Below are 25,627 nucleotides of genomic sequence, written 5' to 3' on the forward strand. Positions count from 1 at the left end.
CTTGTATGCTTGTTATGCTTTAGTTTGCACATTCAGAACTAATATTTGGGTTTGTTGCCAGGAAAGTTTGACAATCAATTCGGGGAAAACAATCAAAGCCAGAAAATAGCTGGCAAAGAATTTTAAATCATATCATCTGCTATGGGAACTGCCTATACTTTGAGATATATGTATACATTTACAGTGCCTCTGTAATGGTCACAACAAAAAAGCAAGCTTCATGAGCTTATCTCACAGAACAGCTGCAGTCTTAACATACGAATTCAATTTTACACCCTCATTCTCCGTTGTCGAACATATCACATTGTTATACCCAATTGCATTTTCCCACGAATATAAGAGCATCTTCAAATCAAGGGATTTCTTCGACTGTCTTTTGCTGTGAGTCCCAGCACACGTTTGCCTATTCTCACATGTGGTACAGATAGAACAACCAGATTCCAACCGAGTGACGAGACAATGGTGTTCATTCAGCATATGGCTGAGAGTCCATGCAAAGATGCACCAACTTTCTCTGATATTGCCCAAAATATTCACCCACTGCAATGACATCTTCATTCTCGGGTCCCAACCCAGGCAAGTGTGGAAGCATGTCCTTGATTGAAGATTTGGATTCATCGTCAGAGTTTCCTAAATCAGAGATGTTGGCGTGAATTTCTCGGCAAGCAAGAATGAACATGGCGGCAGTGTCAGGTTGTTGGACCTCACGGAGTGCTGCCAAAGCCCCTTGCATTGCACCAGCTGCAACATACAAAATCAGAGCCCTGCATTTGGATCATTGATAGGCTTAGAACATGTCTGAGAAACGGTTGAAAAGAAAACTGTAAAAGGTGACATGGCATACCTCCATATGTTGTGTTCGGCACGGAGGACATGTGTAGCCCATCTTAGCAACACCCTGGAACAACAAAAGAAGATTAACTAAGATTCTTTAACATCATGAATGACAATCTCCATGAATGAAGAATGTATAATTCCATACATAGATAGTGAAAGTGTGTTCTCAAATTAACCACTCACACACACGTGTATATATATAGCTAGGAGAAATCACCTTGCATAATCAGATCCTTTCAAATGGGTGGCAGCTAAAGTAGCAGCATCTGTCCAGCACCCCGCGTCTTGTAACTGCACAAGAGATGACATTAAAATCAGTGAAAGAAGAAAAATAGTATGAAGACCACTTAAATGCATGAAGTATAGTGGGGAAAATTTACACCCCTTGGTAAACAACTAACCAAACCCAGAAAACACCCCAGCTCTAATACCCATTCATGACCACTGGATTCATACTTCGCTCAATCTTTTTCCCCCCTCAAAACATCCTGACTAAGCACAGGTAGTCATACAAAAGTTTCACCCTATACAAACTAATACAACCCGGATAAGATTCTACAGCATCCAAGCCACAATTGATACATGTAATCATCTGACAAAAGAACGTCTGGAATTGAGGCCAAAGCCAACATTTCATAGCCTGATTACAGAAATTTGTTCAAAGACACACCTGGGAACACGCCTCTTGATACCTTCCTACAGCACAGAGAAGATGAGTACCTGACAGTGACCTGTCAGTCCTGACCATGTTGGCCGCAACAACCTAGATCGTAGTTAAACCACTTTATTCAGTTACGACAATTATTTTCAGATGATGAGGTGAGTTTGAAGCACTCTCACCTTAACAGCCAGTTCAAGAAGAGACTTTGACACAGCAGAAGAGAGAGCAACTGCACGTAAAGCATTAGCAGAGAAGTACTTGCTCTCAGGAGGAGTGGAAAGCAATAAACTGACTGCAGCTTCTAAGTTCCCAACCGACACAAGCCTAGATTATCAAGAACATAAATAAGTTGACTTCATCCCATATCACCACAAAGTACATTAAGAAGTTTTGATTTTTCTTAACAAGCCCAAATTTGAATAGTACAAGTAACTAGATGAGTCATTGAGATTATTAAGATTGAAAATTCGATCAGGATATTCATCTACAGTCTACTCTACGCAAGCCTGGGACTGAATCTTTAAAGAAGAAAAGAGAGCTCAGCTAAAATCTGTACTCAGTCTTGCATATTTATCTGAAGTAAATATATGCAGTTTTACCAAGAATATATGTTCAAATTATATTAAGTAAACTGGTACAACTAAGAAGGAAAAAAAATCAATGCAAATGAGAATGATACGAAGCACTCACTCGTGTACACGATTCTGAATAGCATCTTCTCCCTCTAGCTTCTCATGCCATGGAATGCGTTCACTTGCATTTGCCCAGAGTTCTTCTTGTTCAAACGCCATCAACCTGAGCTGCCCTTGGCTCTGGTAAACACAAAGACCAATTTATTTAATGTGGGATGCAACTACTATCAATGGAAGATCACTTGCAAAGATGTTTTAGACCAGAAGGGTGCTAGCTGAGAAGGTGTTTTTCCCAAAAACTTGATAAAGAACATTCAAGAACTTATGACTTACTGTTGCATCTTTCTTTTCTCTTCCAGACGCTGATTTTCCTTTTGATGTTATCCTAGTCACCATAGAGGCATTATCAAGCTCTGGAACTGATGCTGATACAGTGGCTTTCTGTGGAGACTTATTTATGGACTTGTTCATCAAATAGTTAAGGGCATGCGGCAGTTGCAGCCAGAAAAGAGCTTCAGAGGATTCACCAAAAATTGCAGCAGCAAAGGCAAATCTCACAGAACAGCCTTTGTTTACCACCTTTGCATATAATTTTGCCCTCTCATCATCCAGTATGCAGCCTTTGGCAAATGTATCATTAAGAAAATATTAGAGCAAAACATACCAACAATACCCACATGTGAGCTGCAACATGAGTAGAAATGTTCACTAGAGACAAGACCTACCCTCTTTTCGATAAGGTTCTAATACTTTAAGCAGCAACTCTGGTACCACAGGGTCACCAACAGTTTGTACATCCATCATGTAACTGCGAAGATCCTCACTGGACTTTGGAGTTCCAGGAATGAGATGAGGCCTCTTCTCTAAAGATGTACTGCAAGTATTAAACCAGGAGGGCTTTACGCCCAACTGTAAGATCATCCGTAGTGCCTGCAATTAATGACGAACAAAATTATGGTGGGTCAGTACTGAAATTCAACTAAATTCTCAATAAAGAAATGAAACCAAATGTGGTGATTGATTTGGTCCAACTTAACTTTTCTGAGTAAATTCTATTGGTTTTAAATAAAAAAAATTAACTCAAGCACTGATTTTCCTTTCTTCCATTAAAGATCACCGAGTCAACTTAAATGGATTTATTGCCATCATGATACAAGCATAAACATCCCATGGTGAAAGGCATGATCAACAAATACTCAATACAACTGGAACTTAACTCGTCTCGGGAAAAAAAAAAACAACAACAGCAACAACAACCGGAACATAACAAAGTGCTTTAGTACAATTTAATAAGGAAAACAGAAATATAGAACAGTAATTACCAGGGCATGTGGTGTGGGAAGCAATATAGGAGAACATAAAGGCATGGGACGGAACCTTTCTTTTATAGATCTGGGCTGGTGAGCAAAACCAAGTTTTTTATCAGCTCTGCACACGAGCAAAATTATAAATGCACAGAAAGGGACAACTCCCATACAGATCATAAACATGTCCCAAACCCATTATGACTAAATAGGCTGACATAATATAATTACTCATGAAGCCAACAATTCTTACATATTGATCTCAACAAGGCGAAAGCTACTATCAGCTCCAGCTATGCACAATAACAGTGGATCGTTCTTGTCAGTTCGCAAAGGCAACCAATCAAGTTCCAAAACAAGGGTTCCAGGAAATTGAGGGTGTAAGAGAGAATTAGCTAAAGGGTCTGGAGAGTCCTGCAAATTAAGTTATGGACAAATGATAAGAAAGATGTCAAACAATTTAGGGCATAACGAAAAGCATCTAAAACTTAACACCAAAGAATCACTTCATTTTGACAAAGATTGTACTACGAAAATAGCAGACTTATATTTATGGATTAAGGGGGCAGTAGGTTATGTTAATACCAAAAGCTTAGCCATATCCTATAAAAATAGATCCTTAAATAGCAACTATAAGACCAAATGTATAGTTAGAATATAAATATATATATATATATATATATATATAGAGAGAGAGAGAGAGAGAGAGAGAGAGAGAGAGACTATGCTTATGAATTTTAAGAAAACTTTAGGAAGTCAACAAGAGTCTGCATGAGTATTGAACTCAATAAAGCACCTATGATACCATATGGTATATGGTAACAAAATAATTAATCAGTATATGACGACTAATATTTTCAAGAAATGTTAGTTTTGAACTCAATAAGAGTTAGGCTATGAGTGATGAAATCAATAAGAGTCAGCTAGTACACTCTAACCACAAAACCAAAAAGAAAAGAATAACGGATATCCTCAAATATGTCAACTGCTTCCTAATTTACCCTTCAAGAAAAAAACCCACATCTTTTACCCTGAAGTCCAGCAATACTGAAACCAAAGTTGGCATATAATTGCATTTATGTACATTGAATATGACAAGGAATAGTTATATAGTTTATTCACACTTACAAGATCAAATACGGAAAATGTATTGTCATAAAATAGTACAGCAACACGCCCCCTACTACGGTCTCCAGGAACAACAGGTGAGAACTTAATTCTGCGGATACCTTCTCTATGAGTGTTAAATGAAGAAGAATGCCCAGTTATTACATCCCACCAGCGAATATTTCCTGACCTGTCCCCCATAACCTAAAAATTGATTCACAGAATGGATATCAAGGGACAATTGAGATTTGATACAAATAAAAATTCGTACAAAATCTGTGATGCATACCACATGAGGCAAACGGTACGCCATTGCTGTAATTAGTCCATCAGATGAGACAAATGAAGAAGAAGGCCATTTTGGTCTAGGAAACAAGAGATGAATACATCCATTATGAGAATAAAATGATAGTATATTAAAGTTTGTGATAAAATTATACTAAAATATCCAACACGTGACACTTTCTCCAATTGTTGTCATTTCCATTCAGAAGAGATCCAAAACCTCATTGAAAGACCAAGAGACCAAGTTTATTAGTCAAGAAGCACCTTTACAAGATATTATTCTTGTATAAACTATTAAAAGGCATATTATATATTATATATTATTTTAATCTTCTTCATCTGAGATAAAATATTATGCCAGGGTGGAACAGGAAGTCAGAGTGTAGCTGCAATAGTATACAGGACTCAAAATGCAGTAGTCATATTGACAAAGATAAATACCTGAAGTCACGAATCCTACGCCCATGAACCTCAAAAACACCAAGAGCACCATTTGCTAGTGCAAAAGCAAAGCTTTCGGAAGTGTCGTCTTGGGATCCATCTGAGCCCTCTGCATTCCGGTATAAACAGAAAACCATTACTTTTATTTCTTGAACAGTATCTGTCAATACAAGCAACTAGAAAACTTAAAGCTTATCAAGTAAATGAGCTCACTAGAATCAGATGATGGCCTATCTGATGCCCCTGATGTCTGATCTTTGGGGGGTAATGATGATTGCTTAGCAGGTGCATTTTGAGGAGGGCGTGGAACTGTTGGGAGAGTCCATTCCAAAACCGTAAAGGGAAGTGCTAGTGATCTAAGCTACATGAGATATGGAGAATAATTAATACGAAGATGTGGGATCAGGAATCTTAGACTCTAATCCCACCTTAAAAATAAAAAATTTATACAGTTGGGAGAAGCTGAAAAATGCATGTGGCGAGTTCTTTCAAAAATGGCCTCAAACTTGTAAATTTCTGTTTAGATCATGTAATGGATAATAAGAATCAAAATTGTTAACAAATTTACCATTATAGGAGTCTTTGTCATAGCCCAAACCTCGACTGGTGCATCACGGAGCAAAATAAGAAGATACCTGGAACAAGCAAAAACTTTACAGTGAGTAGCTCAGGAGTTGAAATGTATAGACCCACACAAATGAAAGTACACAGGGAAAGAAGGAAAAATACACTAGATTGAAGAAGGCAGCCATTCATAGTAGACCAAAAGTTAACAGAACATTATTGAATTATGTTTTAAAATAGATTTATAGTAGTTTCATAATCCACAGGTACAAACCTTCCAGAGGAAGAAGTCCTTAAAGCTCTTATGGGTGCACGTTCAGGCTTTTGCAAAACCCGAAATGGTTTATTTAGGCCACTTCTAAGACAGGTCACAATTAGCCTGTTGATAAAACCTCCAGTTTTTTCACTTACCTAAATCAACAAAAGTTTATGTTACCTACACCGGAAAGTATAATGACTTCTCATTGGAACTAGAGATTATCAAGGTTGCCATAGTCTTTTCTTTAAAGAAAAATGGCATAGAAAAACGGCATTAATCAAGGACAATTCCAATAATCAAATCAGATCAGCTAGGAATCTACTACAATGCACCCTGAAGTGTACATTTTAATTCTCATGCAAGATACCTGAGTGTATGAAAATGAAACCAATCTAGAGTTTCCAAGCCACCGTAATCCCCTAACAGTCCCGTTATGAACAGAAAAACTTGCAGCGACAGCATTGGCAGAAACATCAACAATATCCACTATCCCACTCTGAGTTCCCAAGGCAACCAATGGAACAGCTACAACAGGAAAGTTTCCCCCACCTTTACAAAAAATTAACTTAACAGGTATCAAAATTTATCCCATCTGCTAGCTCATAAATAAATAAATATGTTTCAGAATTATGAGAGGTTGAACTCACGGCCCAAAGTAGCTGTTGAAGAAGGTGAAGGTACAGCTAGCATAGTCACTGCTGAAGAAAGAAGCTGAAGCTGTCCTACTAAGCTAATCTGCATCAGTAATTTGGCTTTGTAAGCATACATAAATCTGAAATCTAAATGTTTCACTAGATGAATTGGCAGCATGGCACTTGACTTTTAATGACTATGACAACAAGAAATAGAAAAACAGAAAAATAATCCTCAACTTCTTAAATCTAAAGTTTTAGCTCTTCATTTCCCAAAAACAAAATCTGATGTTAGGATTTTGTAACCAGCGGTGCAACATTGCAATTAATGGGAAATGAAAAGGTACTTAGATGAACTGAATTTACAATTATAAACTATATACATATAAACCAGGTCTTCTTTGATCTACATACTATCATTAACGTATATATACTATACAGCAGTGTGAAAAAGAACTGTGTGTGTGCCAGTGGTCGTGAGTGTCATTAGTGAGGGATGCAAGGTAGGTTGTGTGAACAATCAATACCTAGGTCCCATAAATTATATAAGGAGGGAATTACCATCTAATCATCAAATTCATATCCATTTTTCATACAACATGACAAACTGTCCAGACAGAGAACAACCGGTGAAAGCCATTTACCATGAAAGTGGAAAATATAATCTATGAACCAACCTTAACTGACATTCTTGTATGGCTGATGGTAGAACTTGAATGTCGACTTCTGCCACCACTGCTCTGTTCAGATTTCTTACTCACTTCCATCTCAACTCCTCCAGTCGAAGCAACTACACTATTTGTATTGGTTCCAGTAACCGACAGTTCAGTGATATTAGAAACCACATCCAAGTCTTTATCATCCTTGTGATTGTATTCACCTTCAGCAGTCAAGAGCCAGTTCCAAACTTTCCCATCATCCGAAATGGAGACCAAATGTGTTTTAGAAAGAACAAGAGGCGCATCACAAAAATCAAAAGGATTATCAAATTCCACAGCGGAGAAAGGAGAATCCGGCGCATCAGAATATAGCTTGCCGATGTTTTGCAAGGTTGAATCTGATTGGGAGATGGCCAGAGCAAGAACTGAAGGAGAAGGTACTGATGTGCCAAGCGAGGGCAACAACTCTTCCATTGAACACATTTCGTGCACCTGTTCTCCTCTGCGTATAATACAACATGCATAATAAGTACATTCCCAACTGATAAGACCTCTAATCACACTCATATCGGCAGTAAATCTACACGAACATCAATGCTAGCTTCTCTTCGATTCTAACATTCTACATTGTCATTGCATTATCGAAATTCAAACACAGCATAATCATAACAATCAAATAAGAGCACATACTCTTTTCGGCGCCAAGTACTGAGCCTCCCATCAACATGACCACAGTATAGAAACTCGTTATTCGGATCCGGCAACACATCCATAAACTTGCCACAGCCACGAGGCAATGCAGCTGTAAACAGCTGCGTCTCGTACTGCAAATCGAACACCACCAGCTCCCTGGGGAACGTCACATACAGAATGTGCCTCCATTGCGGCGAGAAGGCAAACCTCGCGGCGTAGAGCGGGAACGCCGCGGAAGCCGACGACGTGCTGCTCCCTGCAACTCCTCCTCCTCCGCCGCCGGCCAGCTCCCTCTCCAGCTTCAGCAGCTCATTGGATTCGGTCCGAATCTGAAGCTCCTTGATAACGACGTCGTCCTCCGTCTCGCCTAAAACGGTGACGGAGAGCAAGAAGCCTTTGAGTCCGACGACACAGAAATGGCGGGAATCGAAGGGATCGCGGCGGACGCAGGAGAGAATCTCCGGCGCGGCGTCGTATTTCCAGAAGCAGCGGCCGGTGGAGGAGGAGAAGAGCGAGAGGGAGGAGAATCCGGAGAGCGCGGCGAGGAGGTAGGAGTCGGGTCGGGCCTGGACCCAGCAGATGTCCTGGACGGCGAGGCGGTCGTCGGAGTCGAACCAGAGGACGGGGCTCTTGAGGCGGAGGTCGAGCAGCGCGATGCGGCCCTGGCGGTCGCCGGCGGCGAGGAGGAGGTGGGAGCTGGAAGGCTCGGTGGAGAGGAGGTCGCGGCCGAGAGGGAGCGGGGTCCACCGGACGGAGGTGACGAAGGCGGAGAGGGATGACGTGGCGGAGGAGGGGGGAGGCATGGGGAGGGAGACGACGAGCTGCATTGAGCGAGTGTCGACGACGGAGATGGAGCTGCCGGCAGGGAACGCGAGGAGACCGGCGGGGCTGACGTCAGCGGATCCGAAGTTGCTGCGGCTGGGCGGGCCCGGGAGCATGCAGTCCCAGCAGTCCTGGACTGTGGCCGGCGCCGGTGATCTTGGGCTCGACATGGTTCCGGCGAAGTGAGAGAAAGAGATCAGGTCATTTGCTGATGCGGTCTGAAGAGTCTGAGCTTGCTCTCTGTGAAAATGGTGAGGTCAATTTGTGAGATCGCTGTAATGAAAATTCAAAGGTCTTTTGAGAGTCCAGGAAGATTTAAATCGCGTGTTGAGCTTTAATGAGTTTAATCAGTACAGTAGTATAATACCCCAAATCCAGAGACCAGTGCTGTAAATTCTGATTTTGGGCTTAAATGGAGTTAGGTTGATCCATTTAATTGAGCCCAATTTATGTTTGTTGAATCTTTCCTCCTAGGAAGAGGAATCCTTTTTATGTTTTCATGATTGAATCTTGAAGATTGAGTGGTTTTGGCACATTGGGCATGTAATATCGTGAAGTTCGAACTAGATGACAATGTAGATCGTGAGATATCGTCGATATATATCAAATAGTTGAGATCTTGTTATCCGTGTTTTCTATCTTACGTACCGATGTAAATATGGTGTATTATATTTTCAATGGGTGATAGTATAGATTGTGAGATCTCACCGACATAGAGATTGGGATTTTGTTGCGCATGGCCTTAGGACTATGAGTCATGCTCACTATCTCATCAATCAAGGCTTCATCGTTGCTAACAAATTCATACCACTTGAAGTGAGTTAGGCTCATTGTCATACATAAGTACGTACACATTTGATTTTAATAATAATGATCCTTGTTGTTAAAAAGAAAAAGAAGATACACATTGTAGATTGAAACCGTCGTTAAAGACGTGCCAACTCACTTTGTGAACCACACCAAATCTCGATTAGTTTTGTCCTTCGATTCACTACACTCTACAATAGTTCTTGATATGTATTGGATAAGTTATGTATTTGACCATTTTTCCATTTGATCTCTACACAGCTATGTTTGATACCTGAACAGAAAGACTAAGCTAAAGATGATCCATGAAAAATTATTCAAGCACCAACCGAAGAACCTTGCTCTAAACCTTCCTCCATAATATTTGAGAACCGATTTGCAGACACCCGTCCGGCAACAGTCCAAAAGAGGTCGTCGTCAAACGAGCCATATTTCTCAAACCCTAGATCTGTCTGAGTTTATTGGAGCGTCGTCCTTGTACTAAGCTAATTCCATTGTATGTAGCAAGGTTTGATTAGCATACATTATGATACATTTCCAACTAATGAATCATCAATTATGTCCTTATTTTCACTAAAAGAATCATTTACAATCATGACTTGAATACTTTCATTGGGCATGAGGAAATGAAATTACTTCTAGTGGGAAAACTTATGGGAAAGGAAAATAAACTTGTCGTTATAGCTTTGCATTCTGTTGTTTGGAAACGGTGGGAAATCAATGAGGAAATGTGTTTGTTTCCATTTTTTTTTTTTTTGTCTAAGAAAAGGAAACAAAATGATATCAATATCCATTTATATCCTCATATAGTTACAAAATCTCAATACAATTTAACTAAAAAATTTAAGAATTATTGTTAACAAGACATAAATATATTTATGTAATGTAATCGCACAATTAATGTTGGGAATTGGCAGCGGAAAATCAATCTCATGGATTATGAAATGAACAATTTTTCCCCTGATTTTCCATCTATAACGGTTTCAAAGTGTGTGTCCTCCAAACAAAGAAAAATAATAACTTCCATTTCTTGATTCCTAATATTACCATACATGGACAAAGAACTCTAGACCAACAATGTTATAAATACCGAGGTTTGCGTTCATCATGGATCATAACCAAAGTTGATAGCTAAAAGAATAGAGAGAGCTAGAATATTAGTTAGCTATGGCATTCGCAACATATAGTATGGTTTCTCTCATGATGTTACTAGCACTACTCATGCTAACAACAACAGCTCTTGCTCATAAGGAAGTTAATGATCATGTAACACTTCCCATTCAGTCTCTTCCATCGTCAGAATTAGGTTCGGGTTCTGCTAAGCCGGAAGGTTTAGTCGACATGAGTAGTCCATGTTTCATCCAATGTGGTGTTATGTGTCTCGCTGGTAAGGCATCCATGATAGCATCACCTGATAAGTTTAGCTTTGGCAAAATCTGGAGAAAAACCCGTGAGGGGATTTGTATTAGTAAGTGCGCGCTCGGGTGCAAACTCATTGGCCAGGCGAATGTGAAGCCGGAGCATTATTATTGTACTCTTGAATGTGTTCACAAGTCTACTGCTAAAACAAAATTAACTGGTTCAGGTACATATTGCAATTGCATTTTACTTTAACTGGGATTTATATATTGATTATTCTATAGTTAAGTTTTGATATATTTATGTTTATGTTGGATGTAGATACTCATACAGCTTGGAACAATTGCTACAACGCGATCCAAGCCATATGCTGTTTCGCTTGAAAGGACAAGCAAGCCTGATGCGACACTGGTCTTAGAAGTGGAACATGCCCTATAGCAAGCAACCTGCACAACAACCTCTCATTATCCCTTCACCTCCCGTCTACAATCTTGATTGAGTCCCTTGGAATTAAAAAGATACGGAGAAGAAAGGGAGTCGCCACCTAATAAAATAACTCTCTCATAATTGCGTAGATAGTCAGTGTGGCTATCTAAAGTCAGAGAGAGGATCGAGAAACCATCGCCCAAAGGTGCTCATTGAGCCGGTCACCGGTGGCTAAGAAACTCGTCTCGCTAAAGTGCGAAGAGAGCTATCAAGGTTGAACACTTTAGAGATCCAGTAGTAGTCGATCAAACAACTAGTTTGTTTCGTTCTAGAAAATAAATAGTTTGTTACAATTAGTAGTGACAATCGTGATCCAATTTGATGTCTAGTATTTGGCTTTGGTAGTGTTCGACTTTGTTATGAATTTTTGTTTGAGGTAAAATGGAGTATTCCCATGATCATTGATCATAACAATCGAAAACGGTAGGGTCTGAAAACCACTGAAGCCAACAAAGTTCAAACCTAAATTGAACTACATCTAATAATTGAAATAACAATCTCAAAACTACATCAAAAAATGGATATGAATACTAGAAATCATAATAACCTCACATCTACGTTGCATGGAAGTGGAAGCAGAAACGGAAACGTGGAAGCGAAGCGTTCGGAAGGGCAGAAGCGTTTTTTTTCAAAAATTATTGGAAGCGGAAGCACTTTGGAAGCGTGGAATAAAATAATATAAAAATAACAATATAACTAGTTTTCCAAATCTTCTTATTTATTGTTAATAATAAATATAAATTAATAAAACAATTTGCAACCTCTTAATTATTTAATTGTTTAGCCTCTTAACAAGATAATTATCTACTATTAAGATAACTATTAATCCCACAGTAGAATCCCACAATAACTATTAATCCCATCCAAACACTATTCTTTTTGAAAGAAAATAAAAACACAACTAGCACGTGGGTGTGCAAATCAGGAGAGTGGAAGCCATCCATCTTCTTTGTTGACTTGACGAACAGAAGAAGAATAGTCCATCTTCTCCCTTCAGCATCTCTTTTCTCTTTGTTCTTCAATTCTCCAGTTCCCCCTCACCTCTCTCTCTCTCCCCAGATTCAGATTTGTTTTGTCTTTCCTTTCTCGATCAAGGGGTCGTCAAGGAGAGGACGAGATAGATCATCGATTGCATAAGAGTGAAAGAAGATCAACGCGCCGCTGAGCCACAGTGCTTGTCTGCGCTTCCAAATCGAAGTCGTGTGCTTCCATATCAGAATCGGACCCTACCGCCGCGCTTCAAAAACCCCATTTTCCCGGAATCACGCTTCCAGACGCTTCCCCGCGCTTCCGCTTCGCTTCCGCTTCGGAAGCGAGAAGCGTGACCATCCCAGCGCTTCCGTGCTTCCTAGCCTCACATACCCCAATGATGTACCTTACATCAAAGGAAGAACTGTTAAGGCACATGTAGGGGTTTAATCAGCCCACAATGAACCAAAAAGCAAGGCCCTAATCCAAAAAGGTCCAAGCAAGATTAAGGAGAGGGAAAATGGGCTTAAGCCAACCTTAGAACGATGTCATTCCCAGCAGCAAAATCTAAGCAGTGTCACCTGCAACAATTACACAGACTTGTCACCTTTTGAATAAAAGGGAATGAGAAGCAAAATCACCATAACAAATTTTCATCAGGCAAACTCCCATACATGCTTCAATATTCAAAGACCAATTTTATCAAAACATGCAAGCCCTCACAAGTCTGAAACTGTTACAAAATTCATATAAAGCTCAAGTGCTTCAAATGAAAGCTACTAAAGTCACATCAACAATCAAAATCCAGGCCCTAATATAAGTAATGAGCAGCACGACTGTCGTCCTTCCAAGAAGACTCCAACGCACACTCCACAACAAAAGCCGGGACATCAGGTGGTATAAATCCCAAGTCACTCTGAGCTTTACCCAACTCTTCCTCAAGGCATACAAGTTCCTTCTTCTTTTGCAATATTGTCACTTGCAAGGTGCGAACTCTAGCACAACAATCATCTGACCCTTCAGGCTTCATCATGTAGCCAAAGTATTGTCGAGCTGCTTGCATCAAGAAATCCAACAAAAACCCAACATTTAATCCAGCCTCCATAAAATCACGGCAGACATCTCTCCAAACAAGGAATGTTTCCTCATTCTTCACCTGACAAGCTTCCATGCTAAGTAACATCATTCCAAATTCCTCGATCAATTTATTTTTCTTCTTCAAGGTGTATTCCCGATTAACCAAACCCAGGAGATTTCCCTCGCAATACTTTTCAGAAAATTTGGTTAAGGGACTCACCAACTCTGAAGAAACTCTCATGCCTTGAAACTCAACGGTATCTCTACTCAATTGGGGGGCAATATCATCCATACTCAAGGGAGATTCGACATTGGAATTAAATCGGGTAGCAAAGTCATCCATGCGAGCCACCCATTCACTTGTATGTCCTCTTGCAGGCCAACTCGAATCATGACACTGAGCATTGGTAGTTGTTAGCTGGTCATCGGCCGAAACATGCTCGTTTAACGGTGTGATCATTGTTGTGGTAATGTTATCTAGTGCCTGCTCAGGTACATTAAGTTCGGCTGGAGAAACACTTGTCAATGCATGTGTGGTCTCCTGCTCATTGAATCCATTTGATGTCGTTTCCATCATTCCTGTATCATTGTCCTCCTCATTGAGTCCGTCCACTGTCGTTTCCATAATTCTTGTATTTGTAACCTCCAAAGGTTGATCCTGCTCCTTGTACAAAAAATAAGAAGAAGTGTCAGAATGTGTGATCTTGCGAAAAAAGACATGCTTTTCATATTCCTCAGTATCAAAGGGGCAAAACAAGCATGAAAACATTATAAAATTACTCAAGCAGTTGCGGTCAACTCAAAACATGCAAAGCTATGTCTTAATTCAAAAGTCTATCACCAAACAAGCACCTGCTTCTTTCAACATCCATGCATGCACATTCTTCTTCTATTTTGAACACGCATCTGTACATGCATATGGCAAAATGTTCATCCATGACAGTCCAAGCAATTAAACAAAGTTGACTTAAGGCCATGCCATTCACGCAAATTATCCAAGCAGTTCAAACGTTCTAGGTTACTCAAGTTACCGCCATGCAAATTCATGACACACAAGCATTTCATCTTATTTACTCACATGATTACAAGAAAAAATCAAACTAATGCAAGGAAATTGAAAATTCAGATAAAAAAGTCACATGTTTATCACTCTCATGCTCAAGCTCATCAGATCTCATGTTAACCTGATCACCATTACTCAAACTTTTGCCGTCGTTATCCTGCAACAGAGAGCCAGCTCCAGACTCCTTAAAAGAAAAAGAAAAAATTGACGGGTACAGTGGGAAAGCTATTAAAAGTGATACTCACTTCATGGTCGTTACTCATGCTTTCATCATCTCTGTTGATCTGCAAAAGAGAATTATTTTCAGATTTGTCAAGGAAAAAAAAAAGAGAAGAAGAAGAAAAGAACGGCACGGAGGTAATAAAGAAGATGATGCTCACTTCATCGTCACTACACATGCTTTCATCTCCATCACTTGTGCTTTCAACTCCGCTGGTCTGCAAAAGAGAATCAATTTCAAGTTGTGCCAAACAGAAAAATGATCTCAAATGATTAACTACAAGTTCTACATCAACAAAAGCAAAGTACCTCGTTTGAGGAGTCAATGCGACCCTGTTTGGAATCTTTCCCATGATCGTGTTCCGTATCAGACAACACGATGTGAACTAGAGGACCACGAGGAGAAGAAGAGTTGATGAATTTTATGCGATTGCTTCGACAAAGATGGGTATTTGGATCCAATTCAAATTTCCTTTTGATGCCTTTTCTTGCTTTTGGGCCCAATGCATCACCCTGGACTTCAGCTTCCAAGCCGAAATTATAATCGAGTTATCAGTATATCAAAGATAACTATACTTCCAGAACAGAAAAATCGAAAGCTCTTTCTATATTTCCACCAAAATACGTAAAAAAAAAAAAGTAAAATAAACAAACTTACTTGGTTCCCAATCATCACGAGTCCCTGGAATTTCATTACAAAGCAGCCATTAAAAATAAATAATAATAAAAAAAAACAGAGATATTCCCAGCAAATTCGTTAGACCTTGTGTCTATGGAACAGTAGGAACGGAGGAGCTCTGCTCACCGCTTCCCGTTTCCTCTAGAAGATATTTTTAAAAATTGTTCCACTGCCTACGTAAAAAAAAGTAAAATAAACAAAGTTACTTGAATCAGAGCCACCAGAATTATAGTCAATGTGATTCCCTCCCACACCGCTTCTGGTCTCCACACTTTGTTCCCGATCATCACGAGTCCCTGGAATTTCATTACAAAGCAGCCATTAAAAAAGAAAAAAAAAAACAGAGATATTCCCAGCAAATTCTTTAGACCTTGTGTCCATGGAACAGTAGGAATGGAGGAGCTCTGCTTATCGCTTCCTGTTTCCTCTAGAAGATATTCTTTAAAATTGTTCCACTGCCTTTTATGCTTGACGTAGCTTCTAGCTTTTTGGCCGTTTTCTACGTTGACACAAAGAAGATATCAATAGAGGGAATGATCCCAAAAAAAGAAAAAGAAAGCGAGAATGGGAGAAACATACCTCGTTTAAGCAAGGGCCGACTCAAATCCGGATTAACCAGCCCGAGTCTTGACAAGCATAACTCTGGACGGTGATGAATAAAGTCCCTTTTAATTGGGTGAATCAACACCCCCCAATACCTCTTCATTTCCAGTTGTTCCTTAAGGGCATCAGGGAGAGGATCAGGGTTTAACCTTGAGTAAGGTGTCTCGTTATACTGCAAAAAGTAGGCAAAGTTTGTAATTAATTAAACTGCACACTGAAAACGACAAAGAAGGAAAGAAAAACAAATAACACAAACTATAAATACTTACCTCAAGTGAATTCAGGGAAGCCAAGTGCCGTCTATAATACTTCGCCCTGTTTTTGTTTTCGAGCGCCTTGGACATCAACGGCGCCCAGCCAAGAGACAAAGGGAAACACCCAGGCAATTCAGGGACATGGTCGGGTCCAAAAAATTCTTTTCTAATGCTACCAAAACTCTCAAGAGCCCAAATTTGCAGAAATAGCAAATGGCTCGGTATCGACTGACTCTTTTTGTCTTTTGTTTTTAACTTTTTTAAGGTCAAGTGCATATGAGATAACATGTGAGCTCCAAAGGCAGTTTCCTTTATGTCCTCAATTGTTTTCATACCAAATAATGGTTTCGTCGACACCCACTTGTGCTCTGTAGTGGCTAAGAACGTTGTCCCCAATATGTAGAGGACACACGCTCTAACATATTTCACAAATTTGACATTATTCACAACACTGAAAGAAACTATAAATCTTTCCAACCATTTCAAACTCACTGACTGACCTTTCACATATTTTTTATTTTCCACTATCCCTATCCCCCGGACTTTCCACCCTTGACCGGTTTCGCATCTAGTAATCGCTTTGTACGTCTCTAACGGTGTGATTGCTTTCCCTTGTATCTTAAGTCCTGTGATCCTCAATACATCCTCTAGTCCGACGAACAACGATTTTCCATCAACTTTAAAACATTCATCTTCAGGGTCATACTTATCCACGAGAACAGAGAGAAGGCCATTGTAGTGATAGCAATTAACCTTCATTATCTGTGCTACCCTATGTATGAAATCCAACCCTGTCTCACTGAGTACATCAGTGACCCTAGAGTGAAATTTCAATTTGGCTAGCTTTCCCAGCTGCTCAATAGCTTTAGAAGAGGATTCTATTTCCATTTCCACTTAAAACAAAACCAGCTACAGATAATGAAGTAAAAAGAGTCCACAATTAGATAAATTTTCTAAATAATGTGGCATTGTTTTGCAGAGATGCTTAATTTTATTAGTTCACAGAGTTCACAGCTATAGGATAACAGAGTTTACAGTTGTAGGATAACAGAGCTCATTCTATAGACATTTTCAATTATATAATAGAGCTTGTACAGTTTATCTGTAAGTATACATATCAATTCATTATCAACCTCCTACCTCCAAAAATTTAAGCTCTTTCAGAACATAGCCAAAAAACAAAGAAATGCACTAATGTAAAACTATACCATAATTAAATGTTTTATTTTCTAATCTCTTTCAAATCAAGATAATAATATATATATATATATATACACACACACCATAATCAGCAAATTCCTGATGGATTAAACAATCGGAAATCGCAAAAGGGGGATAAGTGAGTGGTTAAGGCCTGGATGGGAACTAGAGGTTCTACTGTTCTAGAAGTTCTACATCGATAAGAGGATAAATAACCTCTAACACGCCCTTTGAACTAAAATCGCTTGCTTTGAATCTCTCATGCTTTAAGTGTATAGAACTAATAGAAAATGAGATAATTTCATGAGAAGATCATATTTTGACACCCAATCCTTAACATTCAACTCCCAAACTAAACAACCAATGAACCAACATACAGTAGTAATAGACTGACGGTATGAGAATACCATACTAGTATACTAGTATTACTATAATAGCATACCTGCAATCGATCGATGACTCTAACAACCTTCCGACTCAGATGATGGGAAACCAGTGTGACAGCAAAGTATGCTTATTTTTTATGAATACGATCACAAAACTAACGCATAAACTACACAAATTTAGACAGACCCGTATACGATCTTTCAAAAATTACTGGAGAATTACCAAAACCCACAAGCTCAGAAATGCAGTATTCTCCGTTTTCAGAAATGGAGGCTTACCAAAACCCTAGTAAAATAAGATTTGGTTTGTTTTCTTCTTTTCTTTTGATTTAATTTGTATAAAAATATGCAGTGCCACGTCACTTGCCACATCATATTTACAATTAATCTAGACTCTTGAAATTTTTTATAATCTAATAGCTAAGAAATAATGTCAAAATTTATGTCAAATTTGATGTCATTTAAACCTGACCCATATATACTAACAAGAAATGTTCTTTAGGAATGTGAAAGATTGGTAAATCACACACACTGCAACGAAGTAAATAGTCATGTTCAGCGAGCAGATGCAGAAGATCTTAACATAAGTGTATAAGACTTGAACACTTCTACCAATAACATTTCAAGACTACCTTCCAGGACATTTGAAATCTTCTGAGCATTTAGATGCAGATTTCACAATTAATGAGCTTAAAATCACTACGTTAGCTTCTTTCGAAGTCCAAATTAACAGCACCTATGTGTTTACAGACCTTTCATGGGCTATATCCATCACAGGTTCACAGCTAAACTGCAGCAACAACAATCACACCTATCCCAAAATGCAAACTTACTCTGATCTCTACACCTGAAGGAAAAAAAATATAGAGAGAAGCATTTACGTACAATATGGCAAGTATGCACAGAGTACCACACAACCTTGAATGGAAAATATAATTTCCAATACCAGGCTAACGACTAACGAGCCTCTCGGCATAATGTTTTGCTCACAGATTGATATCATATAAAATAACTACGATCAGTTGTTTAGTGTTCTTGCCCGGCTTTAGTTGACGACACATGTTCTGTATTCTGCTCCATAAAAAGTGTGAACGATATACAAAGAAACCAATAATTAAAAAACAAGGCTGACAAACACAGAAGTTTATTTAGCTAAAATTTTCAAACTTAAGCCGGTTCTCATTCTAGCTAAAAGAGAAGAATACCCTCTTATTTGATAGGAGCTAAATCTAAAGTGAAGAAATAATATACTATCCGGCATATTCCAATTTGGTACTATTATTCTGTGATCTTAACGGCACTGCTCTGGATTTCATCTTTCTGATCAAGCAGTACTCCCCAACAGCTTACCACCAAAACAGGCGAGTCTGCACTGTGATCGTTTCTGCTGATATAAATTAAGAGCTAACAATTAATGTACACAGAGGTGATCCAGCTTAACAAATATGAACTTTCAACAAATACACATTCCTTGCTTGAAATGCATATAAAAAAACTAAATGGCTTTTCGTTCTAACAACCAAATAATATCCACGGTGAGGGAGCAATAACATCAATATTTGTCATTACTTCAGTGTGCGTCAATGAGCAAAAGGTCCGGCCTTAGTTGGTCATACATTTTTGGGTGCTGAGGAAGTGTTCCACACAGTCCACACTATCAAACATGACCATGGTAATTGATAAATGAAACATTGATATAACTAAGAGCAGGATACCTCCTCCCATAAAAAAAGAGCAGGGGGAGACCTCCAACTAGAAGATTCGATTCATGCAGATCAGTATAATATACTAATATAAAACTGCAGCAATACTAAACGGGGAGTATACAATCCATAAACAGTAAAGGTATGAATTTGCGTCAATACTCAATACTCAATAGATCACAAATTTAAGTCAGACAGATCTCATGTTTGAACCATGAAAACATCAGCCACTGCGGCAGAACAAGACAAATAAAAATGGAAAAGAGAGGATATAACCAAAGTGGATCGACTTTATATAGATAAAAACCCGAAGCATGAATAAGAGAAGGCATAAAATGCACTGGATAGCTCTCAAATAGCCAGAGTACAAACTGATCTGATTTGCAAAACAATTTAACTGATAGAAAGTTAGAAACCGAAACCAATATATAGTTTAAGAAACTAAAAAAAAAAAAATCCTGCATAAACAGTGATAACTCATCATCCTCAGCATAGTTTGTCGATCAATAAGCAGTAAATGTTGTGCGAATGGGTTAAGCGGCGGCAACTCTAGCGTGCATCCCTACCGCACAACTGAGAATGGAGCTGGTTTCCTCATCAAGCGGACAGAACCCACGTGACAGCGAATGGGCATAGAAACCGGGGGTATCAGGAGAAACATCCAGTATGAACTTGCACCAAATAAGTCTACAATTATTCTCGACAAGAGATTCCCACAGCACAGCCAGGTGGTGCTCGTTGTCATTTCTTATCTGAAACAACTGCGGGGAGAATCTTTTGAAATTAGGTGATTCTGGGTATGGCTGGTAAGGTACAGGAATCACGGTTCCATCGTTTGGGAGACCCTGAACTGGTTCAGCCAGCCATTCACGCTGTTTAAGATCAAAAACATATATTCCAGGAACCTCCTCCTCTGGAAGCTGCACTCGAACCCTCCTCGTCATCCTCCTCGCTTCAGGTTTAGGTTTGCGTTTGGGACTCCAGGAGACCAATCACCGCAGAAGTTGTCATCGAGGGCCTCGTCGTCCCACTTGCCTGATTGCAAATCGAAGGAAAGCATCACGTTGGCACCATTATTAACTCCACCTCCTCTTCTATAGAGGTAAAGTTTATCCTCAGTAATACCAAGAAGACGTGCGTGAAATGAAAATCCATTACGCATAAGTTTGGGGCCTTGTGGTATCGGCAACTTGTCCCCTTTATCGACACCGGAACGGAGTCGGTAAAGTGCAGGCCCGACCGAGTAAACACAACCGTCGTGCCTACCGTTACTCCTCCCCAAAATTGTTTGTCTGCAGATGTCCCACCTCCCGTCCTCCATTCCTCTACTACACCCAAATCCGAATCCAAATCCATATAACGATATCCAAGAGATTCATCATCAGAATTTTGCCTATATGTATGGGAGTCTCCACCAATCAGATACACACGCGAGTTTATAACACCAAGGTTGTTCGTATGAGAACCTGCATCAGGAACAACCGAACAAGGAGTCTTCTCACTCTATTCCTTTTAGATTTGCATTCAGGCATCTCGATAGCAGAAGGTTCCGTCTGCGATGATTTCTCCTCAATCTCCTTAGTCTTCTCACTCTACACATTATGCTTGCTAGTTGCGCCACAACAGGTGTGTCCAAATTTACATTGAGATTGACAGCCATGTATAAGAAGAGGAGGATAGATATCTTGTTGTGCGTGTTGTCTATCCTACGTATCAATGTAAATATGGTGTATTATATTTTCAATGAATGCCAAGGATTTCATCAACATATGCAAAAGAGAGAGGGGTCTTGTTACCCATGACCTTCTTACTACGAGTCATGCTATCTATCTCACAGGGATTTTATCCGTGCTAATAACAAATCTCTATCATTAGAAGTTTATTTTGGCACATCGCCACTAAAGTACATATTCGGTTCTCGATATCCTTGATCCTTGTTGAAAAGATTGAGGAAGATACACTCTAGATTGACACCGTTGTTGAAGATATGTCAACTCACTACTTATACGATTATTTTGTCATCAAAAACCTTACACCACACATTCAATCATTAACATGTTCAGTCTTTCACACCCTGCAGTATTTCTTTACGTGTAGTGGAGAAGCTAGTCAAGTCCTTATAACATTCAAGCATTTATTGGTTATTTGTGGAGATGTTCAGGTTCATCTCACTTTCAACTACGTGTTTGAGGAAACGATAAATTACTCTCTGTGCTTCTGTACACAAAAGATGGCAAGCTAATGAAGCTATTCAAGTAAAAAACCTCTCATGGGACTCCTGTAATTTGTATGGTTTGCAAGGTTGTCAGCAAAAGGGCACGATGGCTAGAGGAGGATAATCCTCTTAATGTACAATGTACAGTAGTCGATCTAATTCTCTCGTAGCTAGCTAGTTTCCTTTCTTTCCTAAATTGGAGTTTTCTTTTTTGAACAAAATAAATAAATAAATAAAGGAACTGAAAAGATTAATAGACTCAAATGAAAATCATATATCATTACAAATAAATATAGTTTCTGTATCGCTTCTCCAAAAAAAAAAAAAAAAAGTCTTCGTATCAGCTAAGTTTGACTCCTTGACTCTGAAAATAACAAAAGCTTAAGAAACATGCATGGTAAGTCTAGTGAAAGGCTTATAGTCTCCCCGTCAATATTTGAGCAACAGTAAATGTGCAGTGGTTGTAGCTACCCATCTTCAAGGCCCTGTGAAAAGCTTCGTAAATATCTTCAATCAAATAGGGAAATTGTGTATATAACTCATCAAGGATACCACCTGATGCAAGCTCTGCCTGTGAAATTCGTAAAAATAAAATAAATAAGTAAGTGCTGATTTATATAAATAAAACAAATAGTAAATTCAAATAAAATTACTAATTAGATGAGCTAACCATTTTCACAGTATTCTGACTGTTGTTGTTATACTCCTGCGCTCTCTCCAAATGGCGCCTTACACAATCGTGGGCATAGAGAACAATGGTTTCCTCCTGTAGGACCTTGTTACCAAATCCGTCTTTCTTTACGTAATTTCCTTGAGCATGACCAAACTTGTACACTTCCTGTCGGTCGTTGGTCACCCGTGCAGGCCAATCAGAATAACGAGCACGAAGGTATTCTATAAATTTTGGATTTCTCATCAACTTGAACTCGTTGAGGCCTTCGTATCTGCACAGTTTATATATGTTCGCGAGGAACCGGAGTTTGTCGTTGACGTCCCACGAGATACAATAATTCAACACCAAGTTTACATGGTTGGGAGAATAGAGAGGATATATAACTGAATCTATTGGGATGAGTTCAGTTGATTGAGCATGTAAACAACAAGTTGTGGACAGAAAGGATATCCACCTTCCAAGATCTTCCATTATTTTGGGGTTGACATGCAACTTCTTTTCGACTTTTTTAAGCAACTTCTTCTGGACTTTTTCAAGAATTGCATTCAAGGCTTTAATGTCATTCTTGTGTATGACTGCCTGCACATGACTGGCATAAGCAGCCAAATTTAAGAAAAAAGGTCGAAGGTCAGAGGATATGGCTATACCGCCTCCTCGGAGATTCCCGTGTGCACGGTTTTTTGAGCACAAATATATTAAGTTACTCCCAATTTTCTTCAATATTTCCCACATATCCTCATCTCTGACTCCGTCGTTAGCAATTTCTTCAATCCAAAATTCGAAGTCTCTGATAACTTTGTCGAAGACCAACATATATTTGTTCTGCTGTTTCACACACTGTTTTGGGTGTATGAGAACTCCTGAGTCGTGCATCTTCTGAGTCTCCCACTGTTTCTGCGCATCCACGAGGTTTTTACATTCTTGGATGGTTCCAAAGGAATCTCTTCCTATGAAGGGCTGGTACTTAATGTACCGTAGATGTTCGAGATCGACAGTAAGATATGGTGAAGGATCGGACGAGAAATAATACGGATGTTGCGACGACATGCGAGTTTGAAACATCTTAGCATTCTTTTCCAAGTCCGTTTCGAGCTTGAGAGAAGGATTTTGAGCCATTGCCTTGGATTTGGGTGTTAATATGATTTAGCAGCTGGATGTCTAACTTGTAGGTGGTGATCAGAATCGTCTCTTGTTCGGCCTTTAAATAAGAGAGGGACGTCTATAACATTGAACATTCCCTATCGATTAAGATACTTTGTTTCCTAGTGTGCAGAGGTTTAGATTCAATTCAGAAAGTAGTAGGAAAATATAAAACTGTCCCTTTTGCAATTGTTAAGGTATTGTGTTTCATATCTACGAAAATATACAACGTACTTTCCCTTTTCACCAAGGCATTGTGCTCCTAGTGCATGTTGGGCTTTTGTTTTAATGGTAGTTGAAAATATTTAAACGAAGGCAAGTGATTTCCCGTTCGATGTCCATGACTTTGGAATTCCACAAACAAACTGAGCATCCTTAATCTTAGTTAGTTCCTTCCAATCTTCCATTTAGTTTTCTCTAGCTAGAGCAAAGACACGTGTCATCATGTCGCAGGTTTCTCTGCTTACTAAAATGTCTCCATATTATTTTGAGACTTCATTGTAATTCGGGGTTCAGTTTTCATGTCCCCCTTTGTATTCGAACATTAATAAATGCTTAAAGGCAAGCACATCAAACCTTTATTCAGAAAAATAATATTTGTCCTACTAAATTGACTGAGAGAAAAAGACATGTCAACTTGGGTGTTATCGAGGTTTTGTGTTGTAATTTTGTTTATAATCATTGGGAGAAAAAAAATTCTTGATTAGGGGATAGTCATTAAAAAAAACGAAGCAGTTTACATGAGATTTGGAACTGTGGATTATCCGATCACTTCAAACCAGTGGACCAGATAACCCAATTCACAAGAAAACATGTAATGACAAGTTCAAACAAACAAGCCTACGAATATGAGTTAAAAAGCAAGTCCAAAACATTAATCTATAACAAGAATGCAAACCCGAGTCAAGGACCGATTCATGAATATCAAATTGGGCAATAAACTTGCCGGAACCCTTGAAACCTCGTTACCACGCAACGCAAACTCAACAGACCAACACGCATTGCCCAGCTTGACAGAAAAAGAAAAAAGGAAAAAAAACACAAAATCAGTTCAAACCACTAACTAGCCCACAAGCATGCCTAAAAGACATGTCAATTAACTTTAGGTAGTTCGGTACCAAACCCTATTCTCCTAAACACCAAAACTCAAAAGCTACCGCAATAGACACCAAACCCTAAATCTCTTCCTCTTCAATTAATCAAGTGATGGCCTTCTCCGCGCTCTCGAAGAAGACCATTGAATCCTCCTTCAAGGTGTCGTCATCCATCAACGACGGCACCAAGTCGTTCACAATCTCTCTTGCATTGACAAGTTCGAAGGTTGTGAACATCTCTGCTGACACCTTGTGTGTGCAACACATGCATGAAGAAGCTTTCCAATAGGATCTGGGTGCCCGAAATCCATATCCAAGAATGGCCGAACTCGAACCCGAAACTAGAGCCAAACAAGGAAAAGAAGAAACCAAGCTTTGTGAATGTGCCTAAACCTCTAAGCCCTAATCTCATAGGCTAAGAGGTTTTTTGAATTTTTTTTATGATGAACTTCCCTATGATTTGTGTTTTTCCATGGATTATAGGTTATAATTTTCTGTCATTTCCCTTATTTCCATGTTTGGAAGCTTATCTAGCCAATACTCTATTACCTATGTGATTATAGGCTCACTTTGATTATCAAGTGAGTGAGAATTGTGTAAGGAGAATACTCCCCCTTACATGAATCAAACGATCTTATTTTGTCGTCTGTAAGTAAGACAGTGAATCGATTCATGATGTAATCTCTACTTTTGATCGAATGAATATTTTTCTCTAAAACAAATGTTAGTTTAACAATTAATGCATGTAATAGTAAATATTGCTAATGTGTTTATTTTTNTTGTGTGTGTGTGTGTGTGTGTGTG

The 25,627-nt window shown here is 39.1% G+C and overlaps 1 protein-coding gene across 1 annotated transcript; it reads right to left on the minus strand.

Annotated features, from left to right (window-relative positions):
* Window positions 1-89: 89 nt before the first annotated feature.
* Window positions 90-9,066, minus strand: LOC101293525. Its single transcript, XM_004288741.1, has 20 exons — window positions 8,072-9,066; window positions 7,410-7,883; window positions 6,738-6,904; window positions 6,458-6,639; window positions 6,106-6,242; window positions 5,836-5,902; window positions 5,481-5,628; window positions 5,268-5,376; window positions 4,831-4,906; window positions 4,563-4,745; window positions 3,688-3,848; window positions 3,453-3,558; window positions 2,856-3,060; window positions 2,464-2,750; window positions 2,189-2,310; window positions 1,678-1,822; window positions 1,508-1,600; window positions 1,055-1,128; window positions 845-898; window positions 90-764 (listed from the first exon to the last, which is right to left on the minus strand). Exons 1-20 carry the CDS (start codon window positions 9,064-9,066, stop codon window positions 467-469), a joined length of 4,083 nt encoding a protein of 1,360 aa, XP_004288789.1. The 3' UTR covers window positions 90-466.
* Between the last annotated feature and the right edge of the window lie 16,561 nt (window positions 9,067-25,627).

The sequence above is a fragment of the Fragaria vesca genome, linkage group LG1 (assembly GCF_000184155.1).
Source record: "Fragaria vesca subsp. vesca linkage group LG1, FraVesHawaii_1.0, whole genome shotgun sequence".
NCBI lineage: Eukaryota > Viridiplantae > Streptophyta > Magnoliopsida > Rosales > Rosaceae > Fragaria > Fragaria vesca.